At 32.2% G+C, this 14374-nt stretch overlaps 1 protein-coding gene and 1 pseudogene across 1 annotated transcript; both read left to right on the top strand.

The window, feature by feature from the left end:
- The first annotated feature begins 741 nt into the window (after positions 1-741).
- LOC105852806 (uncharacterized) lies at positions 742-5580 on the top strand (annotated as a pseudogene).
- A 1460-nt stretch (positions 5581-7040) lies between these two features.
- LOC101502529 (transcription and mRNA export factor ENY2) lies at positions 7041-10392 on the top strand. Its single transcript, XM_004513565.4, has 5 exons — positions 7041-7299; positions 7415-7511; positions 7933-8027; positions 9614-9690; positions 9942-10392. Coding segments are annotated over exons 1-5 (345 nt in total). The 5' UTR covers positions 7041-7297; the 3' UTR covers positions 10016-10392.
- The last annotated feature ends 3982 nt before the right edge of the window (positions 10393-14374 follow it).

Raw genomic sequence — 14374 nt, forward strand, 5'->3', positions numbered from 1 at the left:
ATGTTATTTTGTGTTAGGCTTTATATGTCTTTTTTATTGTAAGACATAGGGGGGACTGTTTTTGAAAGAAGAAAATACTTAGTGTGAGATTAGAGAAATGCTCTTCAGGGTTCTTCTTTGAACCAAATTTGGATCTTATCAAGAGCCTCCTACTCTTGTGGTGATTCTACCTTGATCTTATCATTCCTTGTGGAGTGTGGCGATTTCTACCATTTCATTCCTTCTCCATATTTTCTTCTTTGTGCACTCCATTTTTATTTGGTACTTTATTTGAAAATATCACTTGGTTTGTTCACTTGTTTTTGTCATTTGTTGATCATTGTGGTACTTGTTGTTTGTTGTTGTTGAAATCATGAGTGGAAGTGAACCAAACCCCTTTTCTCCTAGAACCGTTTTTCTTATGGATCACTTTACAAAAATATTGAATACTCAAATGAATGCTTTGAGATAAGAGTTTTTGAATCAAAGAGATTGTCATGTGAGGGAAGTAGAATACAATGAAGGTCTTCTCAAAATAAAGATGGGTTTGAAATCGAGGGAAGTAGAAGACGAAGTAGAAATCATGAGAGAAACCATAGAGATTGTCATGGAAATGAGAGGAGGAACCAAAAACATGATGATACATATGTCAGTGGCAAAATTAAGTTCCCCTTATTTCATGGAAAAAGTGATCTGGAAGCATATATTAATTGGGAGCTTAAGATATATCAATTGTTTGAAGCTCATGATATTAGAGAAAATATGAGAGTTAAGTTGGCTAACTTAGATTTTAAGGATCATGCTCTACTTTGGTGGGACCAAAATGTCAAGGAAAAGAGGAGATGTGGTGCTAGGCAACTAGATGATTGGGATGAATTAAAAGCACTTTTGAGGAAGAGATATGTACCATCGCATTATCAAAGATAGCTACATCAAAAACTACAAAGGTTGAAACAAGGCTCCAAGAGTGTGGAGGATTATTATAAGGACTTTGAGACTTTGATAATTCGCTCCAACATTAGAGAGGATGACGATGTCATAATAGCTAGGTTCTTGGATGACCTAAGCTATGAGGTTAGATATGTGGTTGAGTTGCAACACTTTATGAATATTGAGGAGCTTGTTCATAAGTCATCTACCATTGAACAACAATTGAAGAGAAAAAGTACTTATAAAAAGTATTCCTCAAGCAAAGACTCCTCATATTGGAACAAACATAAAAGAGAGGGTGATTCTCCATTGGCAGCCAAAGAACGTAAGTCTTCTAAACCTAGAGCTCATCTTCCTAGTTCTTCACTCATTCTTCAATTAAATGTTTTAAATGCTTAGGAAGAGCTCACATATCATATAATTGTCCAAATAAAAAGTCTATGATTGCAAAGGCCAAAAAGGTATATGAAACTGATTCTTCCTTTTATTCTTACTCTTCACAATCATCCCCAAGTGAACTAGGGAGTGACTATGAATTGGCTCCTATTGAAGGAGATCTTCTCATGGTTAGAAGACTATTAGGAGTCCAAGTTAAGGATAATGATTCTCAAAAAGAAAATATTTTTCATACTAGAAGTCTTGTTGATGGAAAAGTTTTCTCTTTGATAGTTGATAGTGGTAGTTGTACCAATGTGGCTAGCACTAGATTAGTCACAAAACTTGGCTTGAAAACCATTAAACATCTGAGGCCATATAAGCTTCAATGGCTAAAGGACCATGTTGATATTTTGGTGGATAAACAAGTTTTGATAAATTTTAGCATTGTCAAACATCATGATGAAATTTTGTGTGATGTTGTGCCTATAGAGGTCGGCCATATTTTGTTAGGGTGGCCATGGCAATTTGATAGAAAAGTTCATCATGATGGTCACACTAACATCTACTCTTTTGTGCATAAAAAGCATAAAGTGTCTATTTTACCTCTTAGTCTTAAGGAAGTTTATCTTGATCAAACTCAATGGAATCTAAAGAGGGACAAAGAGATCAAAGAACAAAAAGGAAAATATATTATGTATACTCATGGCTCAAGTAACCAAAATTCTTTACTTAGGGTCGAAAACTTATTTGCTAGAGATCGTGTGGTTAGAAAAGCTTTGTTGACTAGACAATCGATATATTTTCTATATTGCAATGATTTATGTTTGTCTACGTCACATGATGATGTTCCTCCTTCATTGAATTGTCTTTTAAAAGAGTTTGATGATGTGTTCCCTAAAGAACTTCCTCATGTCCTACATCCTCTTAGAGGCATAGAGCACCACATTGATTTGATTTCTAATGCTTATTTTCCTAATAGGCCTCCTTATAGAAGTAATCCAGAACAAACTAAAGAAATTGAAAGACAAGTCCATAAACTTTTGGAAAATGGTTGGGTTCAAGAGGGCCTTAGTCCTTGTGACATGCCAGTAATCTTAGTACCAAAGAAAAATGGCACATGGCGCATGTGCACTGATTGTCGTGCTATTAATAACATTACCATAAAATATAGACATCATATACCTAAGCTTGATGATATGTTAGATGAATTGCATGATGCATGTGTATTTTCCAAAATTGACTTAAAAAGTGGTTATCATCAAATTCGGATAAGAGAGGGCGAAGAATGAAAAACGGCTTTTAAAACCAAGTTTGGCCTTTATGAATGGTTAGTTATGTCGTTTGGCCTAACTAACGCCCCTAGTACTTTCATGAGATTGATGAACCATGTTTTAAGACACTTCATTGGAAAATATGTGGTTCTTTACTTTGATGATATTCTTGTGTATAACTTGAACATGCATGATCATATTGAGCATCTCAAGAGTGTTTTACAAGTCCTAAGAGAAGAGAAGTTGTTTGCTAACCTAGAAAAGTGAACTTTTTCCAAGTGAGGTTACTTTCTTAGAATTTGTAGTAAGTGCACAAGGTGTTAAAGTAGATGAAGAAAAGATTAAGGCTATAAGGGATTGGCCAACACCTAAATGCATGAGTGATGTTAGGAGTTTTCATGGTCTTGCTAGCTTCTATATGCGTTTTGTGCCTAGTTTTAGTATTTTGACCGCTCCTTTGAATGAGATTGTTAAGAAAAATGTTGCATTTAAGTGGGGATAAGATCAAGAAGATGCATTTACTACTTTAAAGGAAAAATTGATGCATGCACCTATCTTGGCCTTGCCTAACTTTGCAAAAACTTTTGAAATTGAATGTGATGCATCTAAAATTGGAATAGGGGATATTTTGCTACAAGAAGGTCATCCAATTGCATATTTTAGTGAGAAATTGAGTGGAGCACACTTGAACTATTCCACTTATGATAAGGAACTATACGCTTTAGTTAGAGCATTGTATACTTGACAACATTATTTGTTTCATAAAGAATTTGTGATAAATAGTGATCATGAATCCTTAAAGTATCTAAAAGGGCAAGGTAAGCTAAATAAGAGACACACAAAGTGGGTTGAATTCTTAGAACAATTTCCATATGTCATCAAACATAAGAAATGGGAAGCTAATGTGGTAGCCGATGCACTTTCAAGACGATACTCACTAACCTCTACTCTTCAAACTAGGCTTCTTGGTTTTGATAATATTAGAAATTTGTATGCCTTAGATGTTGATTTTGCTTCTCTTTTTCGTGATTGTGAACTTATGGCACATGACTCTTATCATAGACATGATGGTTATTTGTTCAAGAGCACTAGACTATGCATTCCTAAGTGTTCATTGAGAGGATTGCTCGTGAGAGAGGTGCATGAGGGCGGTTTAATGAGTCATTTTGGGGAGCATAAGACTCTTGACATGTTTCATGAACATTTTTATTGGCCTAAAATGAAGCATGATGTGCATTTAATTTGTTCTAGATGCATAGTTTGTAAGAAGGCTAAATCTAAAAGCATGCCTCATGGTTTGTATACCCCTCTTCCATATTCCTTCATCTCCTTGGGTTGATTTTTCCATGGATTTTGTGTTAGGGCTACCCAAGAACAAGAGTGGTCGTGATAGCATTTTTGTTGATGTAGATTGCTTTTCTAAGATGACACATTGCATTCCTTGTCATAAAGTTGATGATGCAAGTCATATTGCAAATTTGTCTTTCAAAGAGGTTGTAAAATTGCATGGTATAACTAAATCCATTGTTTCGGATAGGGATACTAAATTCTTGAGTCACTTTAGGAAAACCTTGTGGGCTAAACTAGGTACCAAGTTGTTATTTTCCACTACTTGTCATCCTCAAACGGATGGACAAACCGAAGTGGTCAATAGAACTCTTGGCACCATGCTTAGAACATTTTTGCATGCAAATCCAAAGGCTTGGGAAGAGTGTTTGCCATTTATTGAATTTGCATATAGTAGAGGTCCACAAGGGACCACATCATTTTCTCTATTTGAGGTTGCATATGGTTTTAACCCACTAACTCCACTTGATTTGCTTCCTTTACCTCTTAGTGATGATGTTTTGCTTAGGGATGCCGAAGAAAGAGTCAAGTATGTCAAAGACCTACATGCTAAAGTAAAGACCAATATTGAGACGAAAATGGAACACTATGCAAAGAATGCCAACAAGACTCGAAAAAGAATGGTCTTTGAACCCGATGATTGGGTTTGGGTTCACTTAAGGAAAGAGAGGTTTCCCTCCTTAAGGAAATCTAAGCTTCAACCAAGGGGTGATGGCCCCTTCAAGGTGTTGGAGCAGATACATGATAATGCATACAAGATAGACCTTCCCGGTGAGTATCAAGTTAGTGCTACATTTAATGTTAGTGACTTGTCTCCTTGTGATGTAGTTGAAACAACTGATGAGGACCTAAATTTGAGGACAAATTCTCTTCAAGAGGGAGGGAACAAACCGAAGTGGTCAATAGAACTCTTGGCACCATGCTTAGAACATTTTTGCATGCAAATCCAAAGGCTTGGGAAGAGTGTTTGCCATTTATTGAATTTGCATATAGTAGAGGTCCACAAGGGACCACATCATTTTCTCTATTTGAGGTTGCATATGGTTTTAACCCACTAACTCCACTTGATTTGCTTCCTTTACCTCTTAGTGATGATGTTTTGCTTAGGGATGCCGAAGAAAGAGTCAAGTATGTCAAAGACCTACATGCTAAAGTAAAGACCAATATTGAGACGAAAATGGAACACTATGCAAAGAATGCCAACAAGACTCGAAAAAGAATGGTCTTTGAACCCGATGATTGGGTTTGGGTTCACTTAAGGAAAGAGAGGTTTCCCTCCTTAAGGAAATCTAAGCTTCAACCAAGGGGTGATGGCCCCTTCAAGGTGTTGGAGCAGATACATGATAATGCATACAAGATAGACCTTCCCGGTGAGTATCAAGTTAGTGCTACATTTAATGTTAGTGACTTGTCTCCTTGTGATGTAGTTGAAACAACTGATGAGGACCTAAATTTGAGGACAAATTCTCTTCAAGAGGGAGGGAATGATGTGGACCAACCCTACATGAAGGCTAATGAGCTTCAAGAATTAGGAGCGGAAGGACCATTGACTAGAGGGAAGGCTAGGAAGCTAAAAGAACAATTAGAGAAAAATGTTGTTAATTTTCTTAGTCTTAAGACCTATGAAAAGATTGATCCATATTATATTAATCTTTTGGTCATAGAAATATCTTAAGACTTAATTTTAATTTTAGAATGTAATAATCATACCTTATAATTAAAAATTATGTTGACTTGTGTGTGTGCCTAAATATTTGGTAGCTTAGACACAATGTCATTAGTTGCGTCTAGCCTAGGTACCATGTTATTTTGTGTTAGGCTATATATTCTTTTTTTTATTATAAGACATAGGGGGAACTTTTTTTGAAAGAAGAAAACACTTAGTGTGAAATTAGAGAAATGCTCTCTAAGGTTCTTCTTTGAACCAAATTTGGATCTAATCAAGAGACTCCTACTCTTGTGGTGATTCTACCTTGATCTTATCATTCCTTGTGGAGTGTGGCAATTTCTACAATTTCATTTCTTCTCCATATTTTCTTCTTTGTGCTCTCCATTTTTATTTTAATACTTTATTTGAAAATATCATTTGATTAGATCCTTCAAATCATATGGAAACACTCAAACCCATATCAATTTATCCCGTGTATGATTATACGTTCCATCAATTTCTTTAACAACTTATTTTCAAATAAAGAACATGAAAAAAGTTAGATTGTGAAAATATTATAGTTATTATATTATAATTGTTCTTATTTTTATTTTGATAATACTAATAAAATATTAATTTTAACTAATTCTTTTGTGACAAAAGTTTGACCCATATATGATTTCTTAATAATTTATTTTTTATTATAGAATCATATAGGAGACAAATTTTTTGTTACAAACGAATTTGTTAAAATTAGTATTTTATTAGTATCATAAAAATAAAAATTAGAACAATTATGTAATGTGTTCACACTCTAATTTTTCAAAAAAAAAAAAAATAGTCACAAATGTATTATAGAAACCCTGCACGGATAAATATTTGTCAATAAAAAATTAATAAATATTTTTTAAATATCATCAAATAAAAATAAGAACAATTATAATACATCTATTATAGTTTTTTCACGTTATTTTTTAAAAAATGAGTCACTAAGGAAACTAATTAAACATGTAATTATACACAAGAGAAATATTAGTCATTAATCAATTAGTCAATTTTTTTTAAAATTTTTAAATAAAAATGATAATAATACACTAAGTATAATTTATTATAAAAATCGTATACACGAGTAAAATAATTTATTTTTTAATTATCTAATGACTATAATCAATTTTTTTGTAATTTGCAAAAATTAAAACAAAAAATTAATTTACAATGATTAAAATTAAATATTTTGAATTTTGCAAAGATTAAAACCAAATTTATTGAATTTTGCAAGACCTAAATTAAAAGTCATTAATTATTCATTAACAAATTAAAGTCATAGGATACTAAAGTGTTTATTACTTAAACTTAAATGACAAATTTCGATATATTGTTAGGATATATCTTGTTTCTAATTCGAATCGAGACTTATATTTTTGAAAAGATTAACTGCCCAAAATTAATTAAAGGATCAAAACATTTATTTAGCCTGAAAGAAGAAAAGAAAGGAAAAATTCGAATACAAAATAAGGGGAGAGTGACAGACTCTAGAGTTGCATAATAGCACCCGTCGTTTAATTGAAGCCGCTGGTAGAAGAAAAAAGGGAAGATTCGCACCCAGTTGGGAACACAAAGAAGAAATAGGGCATAACCATAAGCGACAGTGCGTTTTGGCTTCTCCAAGCGGTCAACTCCATTGTTCTCGACTCTTTCAATTTCTACAACTTCAATTCAACAACTCATTCTTTTTCTCTCAAACATGTGAGCACTCACCACCTCAAATCAAAACAATAACAAAAAATATTGCCCTACATTTTGAGATTATAGTTTCACCTAATTAATTTTTCTCGTTTCTTTTTTTTGGGTATTTAATAAGGAAGCCAAAATCATCGGTGAATCGACCCCCAACACCAGATGTTGTTGAAAATCTCCCAGAAAGGGAACCCACGTTTCAAGAACTCATCAACATCAAGGTTTTCACTTTTTTTCTTCTTTCAATTTTCAAGGACTTAAGTAACTAAGGGCGTGTTTGGATTAACTCATTTGAATTTATATATTTGAATATATTGATATAAGTATTTGTGAGACTATTTAGAAGACCTCACAAAAATAGGTTATGATATGACTAAAAGCTTCTTTCAGCTGATTTCTAATTGCTCTTTAGAATAGCTTATCAAAACAACTTATATGAACATAATTTGTCTTTATTTTATCTCTTGTTATAAAAATAGCTCACACGTAAATACTTGTATGAGCTTATGTTACAGACCATTAAGTTGTTTATCCAAATGGGACCTAAGATAGTTTTCACTTGTTGGGTTGTTAGATTAGTTTATGGTTCTTTGAACGGTTTTTTTTCTTTCTTAATTTTTTTGTTTTTGGATTGCTTGCTAGTTTATTGAGACTGGGGAGAAGGAGCGGTTGATGGAACTTTTAAGGGAAAGGCTTGTCGATTGTGGTTGGAAGGATGAAATGAAAGCTCTCTGCAGGTATTTATTTATTTATTTAATTCGAAGGAGCACTGACATCAAACACGACCCTGATTTGTAGACACTTACTTATAGATGGTCTTGGAATTCCATGTAGCCGGGATTCTCCGCACTTACTTAGTTGGGCCATCGAAAGCCGTTTGATCGAGATTGGACTGTCTAGATTCAAGCTCGGTTTTCAGTTATAAAATTAAAATAAATAAAGTTTGCATTTTTTTTTGTATTGTTTGATCTCGATCAAAAAGTCCATGAGGTCTTGACTGCGAGAATTTGAGATCTCCTAACTCCAGGGAATCCAAATTCGTTGTAGACACTGATAATAATTTAAGAAAATAGAAATGATTGAATGCAACCACATGTGTGTGTCGGTGTTGTTTCAGACACTAGATAGTCGTTCAATATGAAGTTGAAGTGTTGGTCCTACATCGATTTTATTTTTCCTTGTTATATCCTGATTTTCTATTTGCAAGAAAAGAATGGAGGTTTCAGGTTTATTTGTTATATTATAAATTCAATGATGCCCTGGTTTCCATTGTCTCTGCTATATTGGAAGATATAGGATTCTGCACTTGGTATTTGGTAAATTTTAGATTAAGTATTCATTCCCATTCTAATTATAAATTTTAATTTAGTTAGTCATTCTCATGCTTATTTTAGAATTCAGTTTTCCCCCATTTTGAGTTCTACAAGCATTATCACAAAGGTTACTTACATTTTTATATAGGGGCTTTTACTTATAAGGAGCCATGAGTCAAACACATTCTTGTGATTATAAGCTTTAGTTTATATTTCATATTCTTGTGATTGTAAATGAAACTAGAAGTGTGTGATAACATGTTCTAGTTATTTTTGTGCTGTACTGGCTTATTGAAGATTCATCATAGTCCAATGTCTCTTTAATTGTTTAACCATATAATATATAATGCCATGTTTTTTCTATTAAACATATGTTGTTTGGCATAAGATATTACTGAATACTGAAATTGCTTTTGGCTTGATGTCTGCTTTGTCAATGTAGTGCTAGGTTCAGTGGCATGAGCTTTAGTTTCCACATATCTAAGAAAAGTTAGATATATACTTTTTTTACATTGTTTTATCCCTTTCTTTAAATGTCAATTTAGCTGTCTCATAAATTAATCACTTTTTAAAAGTAAAAAGGATTTAATTTGTATACACCTTCAGTACAAAACTTTTTTTACACATGCATGCAATCACATCTCATCAAATAGATACATGTAAAGATATTTTACAAACTAACTTGATGAAGTGGTGTCATGATATAATTTGGTTAGTTGTATGAGTTAAAAAATTTGCACTATCAATTCATAGAAATTAATCTCTCTTAAAAATGTATTGATTTTTCAAGAAATGAATCAATTGCAAAGAATGTATTTAAGAGGACATTGCTAGTATTCTTCTATCACATATTCCCATCCACTGTACATTCATTCACCTTGCTTTTTTATCTACTCCTATCCTACTGTTGTATTTTTCTATTTGATTCCACCCTTTCCTTTTCATACTTTGACACATCTCTTTTTGGTATCACTTCTCAAAGTTGGAATTAATCATACTTTTTTCTGCAGAGCCTTTGTGAAGAAGAAAGGGAGAGATAATGTTACCGTAGATGAACTTGTACACGTAATCACTCCAAAGGGCCGAGGTATTTTTAATTGCTTCACTGATATACTTCTTTTCTGCATAACTTGGTTAAAGCAATTCATGAGGACTAAGCCATACATGGAATTCTGCATTTTATTTTGTTTATGAATCAATTGAAAAATATTTTAAGAGGCTCTCATATAACAGAGTATTATGACTTTAAACATTAGAAACTTTACAACTGTATTGTGGCTTTGGTTTTTCTTTGCACCAAAATTTCTTTCTCACAAAACCAAGAACTTCTCTTTGCAGCCTCAGTTCCTGATTCTGTAAAAGCTGAGCTTTTGCAAAGAATTCGCACATTTCTTGTTTCTGCAGCTCTCTAATGGCTTGATCGGCAATAATCTCGCCGACATTCTGTAATCTCGCCGACATTTTGTAAAGGTAATGAATTCGTGTTTTGATTGCAGTTGGAATTGTGGTAGGTCTCTTTTCAATGTTGGCGAACTAGTAAGTAACATAGAGATTGTTTCTCCAAACCGAATTTGAAAGCATTGGAAAGAGTAATGCCAATTTCCAAAAAAAAACTGCACAGTTTGTACTATGTCTTGTCTTTCAGGGATGGGTATGTGTTGTAAAACCGTGACTATTTCTCTCCTTCATTCATAAATTTGATAGATTATATTTTTATCGAAATCGGTCAAACTGCTACTATGTACACCATTTTTCCTTGCTTTGATTTTAAGAGAAAAATGCTTCTTCATATCAAGTGCATCTTCTTACCTCTAATTAATGTTTGTGAGTTGGGTATTGGAAAGGAGGAGATAATTTATATTATTTTTTCAAATTAAGGAAGTTATAAAATATTTCTTAAAATAAATAAAGTGAAATTGAGATGTTATATAATCATTTATAATATTATTCTTTCAATTTTTTTTGAAATATCAAATATATAATAAAATAGACTTAATATTTTAAAATTAAACTCTCAAACATCCCTTAAGGTATTGTTTGGGAGTTTGGAGGGAAGTTGAGGGTAAAGCTTTGAGTGGAGGGGAGGGAAAAAATAAAGAATGATAAATGAATGTTTATGATTAATATTTTTTAATATTGAGAATGTTCTCTTCCAATACAATTTTTAAGTTTCTCTAAATTAAGAGAATTTTGTATTATAAAGAAAATTAAGCTTTGCCAAAACCCTCTTTCAAAGTCCTTCATTATTTTCACTTCATTGTTCCTTTTTTCAAAGTCATCCCCTCTTTGACTCTCAAGCATGCCGTAAGAAATTGTTCTTGTTTCGAGTGTGATTTGAAATATCCTGGTAAGAATATATACCCTACAACTGCATCATACTTGACATTACAGCTGCACCATACTTGACATTAACAGAGCTCCTGATGCATGTGTATCGAGAGTGAGAATTTGTTCATTGAACAATGTTTTATCTTTTTATCTTGCTAATGAAAACTATCTTACTAGTGGGAATTCGTTAATTATATAGTTAGTCCCTTAACTTATTTTGTTTATTCACTTTGGTCCCTTAATTTTTTTTCTTTCCATCTCATTCCTTTTATTTTCGTTAGTTATATTAGTCTTTTCAATTAATTTTAGTCCCAAAATGTTAACTTTAGTATACGCGTCATTTAAGGTGGATGAAGTGGGACCAAAGTGAAAAACAGTTTTAACTTATTTTTTTTTCTTTTGCTCCATTCATCTGTCATCTTCATTTGCAATTTTCTAGATCTGAAAATATCCAACAATTCTCAAAGTCAATCTTTCTTTCAAATCAATGACTAAAGTAGAAAACTGTTTCTAACTTCACTCACACCAAATGACACGGAAGTTCGAGTTAACATTTTTAGCTAAAAACTAACATAAAATACTAATATCGCTAACCAAGTAAAGTTATAAAATTAAAACAGAACAAAAAAGAGTTAAGTTAAGAGACCTAAGGGAAAACTCAATAAGTTAAGGAATTAAATGCGTAAATTTAGCCTTTATTAAGTCAAGTATGGTGTGACTGTGGGGTATATATTCTAACCAAGATATTTTAAAATCACACTTAAAATAAGAACGGTTTCTTTGGGCTTGTTTGAGAGTTTAAGAAGGAAGGACTTTGAAAAATAGAATGTTGAAGTGAAAATAACAAGGTGTTATTACATAACATGTGTTTTTTATTATATAAAAAAATATAACATGTTTTTTTCCGATAAATAATCATTTCATTAACAGTGATCAAATAACATACCATGTTATCTTATTAATAGGATGTCCTCTTTTTCTCTTCTACGTAAGGTTCCTTTCAATAGAGATAAAAAATAAGACTCACAAATGCATCCCCAAATGATAGATAAATTTGTCATATCAAACCCACCAATGCAACAAAAAACAATAAGATCAATGATCATAAATCTTCATCTCATACATCATCATATATGCTTACATGAAAGAACATTTTCATTTTTGTCATCAAATGACGTGAAAACTTGCAATGTCTTATTAAAATGTCATGCATCTTGTAAGACTAGTCATGGAAAGTTCTTGACAATGATGTAACTAGTGACCAAAATGTTTGACCATAGAAAAAGAAAGAGTTGATCCACCTGATGTGCTTCAAATTCAACATCAGGGACCAAATTTTCTTCATCGCCTCCAAAGACTTCACAACCTGATGGCGTCCATGGTCCATTTACTTTGGTGTGAGAGCATGATTGCGGAAAATGGTGCTCCATATGATCATGCCCTTAAATTAACCAACAATGAGCAAAAGCCGATAACTTTGTGAAATTCATTAGTTTCTAATATTCATGTTACTGTTGGTAGTGATTCAAACCAGAGATATGTTGATTCAACCAACATCCCAACCTGAAGGAAGTTTGAGACACGATCTAATTATGTGGATCCTTGTTAACCTTAACCGCATAACCAAAACCAAAATAACTAACTATTTTTCATTTCTACAAATTCAAAGAAAAACTATAAGAGCATCTACAACGGGAGTGAAAATGAGTTCGTCCGTCAGCGTGTAATTACTTAACTTCCAGTTTTTTGTGGGTTCACCGTTGGAGTTGTGCCAAGGTGTCATCACGGTACTGTCAGGAAGGAACGGTGCTTCATAGCGGTTACCTTTTTTTTTTTGTTTTTTCTATCTACTTTTATAATTTAATAATAATATAATTATAACCGCTACCTTTTATTAATTTATTAATAATAATAAATTTATCATTTTTTATTAATTTATAGCCGTTAACTTCTTTTTAATTTATTAAATAATAATAATTTTGTAACCATTAGCTTTTTTTTAGTTAATATACTATCGTTAGCCTTTTTTTTCTCCTTTAATTACGATTGTTAACTCATTAATAGAAACAATTTGTTACTCATACTTTTCTTCACAATTTTTGTTATAGAAGTTTATTAAAATTTTTATTAACGTACTTTTTTATTTATTTTTCCATTTTAATTAATATTTTAAGTTATAATAAAATTAAATATTAATGTATAAATTAAAGTAATGGAATATAATATGATTTTTTAAAAGTTAAACCGTAAAAAATGAATGAGTTGATTTAAGGTGATGTGGCATAGTAGAACTTGAATCATGTTGAGTTCACCGTTGGAGTAGAAAATGAGTGAACTGCTTCAAGATGATGTGGCCCAGTAGACCCCATCTAAAGAACCCATATTAAGTTCACCGTTGTAGATGCTCTAAGATGCCAAAAATCTAAATTTCGAAAATTTATATTTAGACAACTGTACTTCAATACAAAACTAAGATACCCAAAATCAAAACAAAGAAGTTTAAATTCATTAAAATTTCTAATGCTAAAACTCGAAAACTCAAGTGATGTGGTTAGGGACCAAATAACAATTAAGACAATTTTTTTAATTAAAATCCAAAATTTGTAAATTAAAAAATCATATCTTTATTGGTTAAGAAACACAAGAAATAGGGTGTTTGAATTGTGTTTACAAATTTTGTAAATATTTTGAATGACTTAAAACTAAAGTGATAAAACAAAAATGATAGAATAAATGACTCAGTAATTTTATCCTGATTCACTACTAACCTAATAGTTACGTCAAGTTCCTTCTTTGGAAGGCTTTAATCCACTATGATTAAAATTTACACTTAAACACTTGGTTTGCCACAATGACTTTTTTCAATCTTCTCACCTCTAACTTTGTACAGTCAAGTTGTTGAGGAAATGACAGCCACTACTAGACTGAGTTTACAAGTTCTAACAAGTCTTCTCAACTTTAAGTTTAGTGTCGTCAAGCCGTTGAGGAACACAATCAACCACTACTGGACTTAGTTACAAATAAAAAGTGTTTGTGGGTTTCAAAGTTTTCTCTCTAACTAGAGTGTGTTTGTAATATAAGCTCTCATATTTTTGTTTCTCAACACTTAGAAAAATTTGACACTTTTTCTAACTTAGTGTATTTGCTTGCTGATTTGAGATTAATTTACTTTGAATGAATTTGTAGGTTGTTGTGATCGTGTTTGTTTTTTGAATTCATAATCGGGTTCTATCTATAGAAACCTTTGCAGCATTGCTTTTGTCCTTCAAAGTATGGTTGAATGTCCTTCAAGGAATGGTCTTGTTGTCGTTCATGGTATGGTATGCTATGGTGTGTTTTTCCTTCAGCATGGTGCTTCATTGTCTTCAAAATTATAACCATTGAGTTCAATTCTAGTCGTTGAGCATAAAACTGAGACTTAGTATTTTTCTAAGTGTTTCGAG

This window comes from Cicer arietinum, chromosome 3, assembly GCF_000331145.2.
Source record: "Cicer arietinum cultivar CDC Frontier isolate Library 1 chromosome 3, Cicar.CDCFrontier_v2.0, whole genome shotgun sequence".
NCBI classification, from domain to species: Eukaryota; Viridiplantae; Streptophyta; class Magnoliopsida; order Fabales; family Fabaceae; genus Cicer; species Cicer arietinum.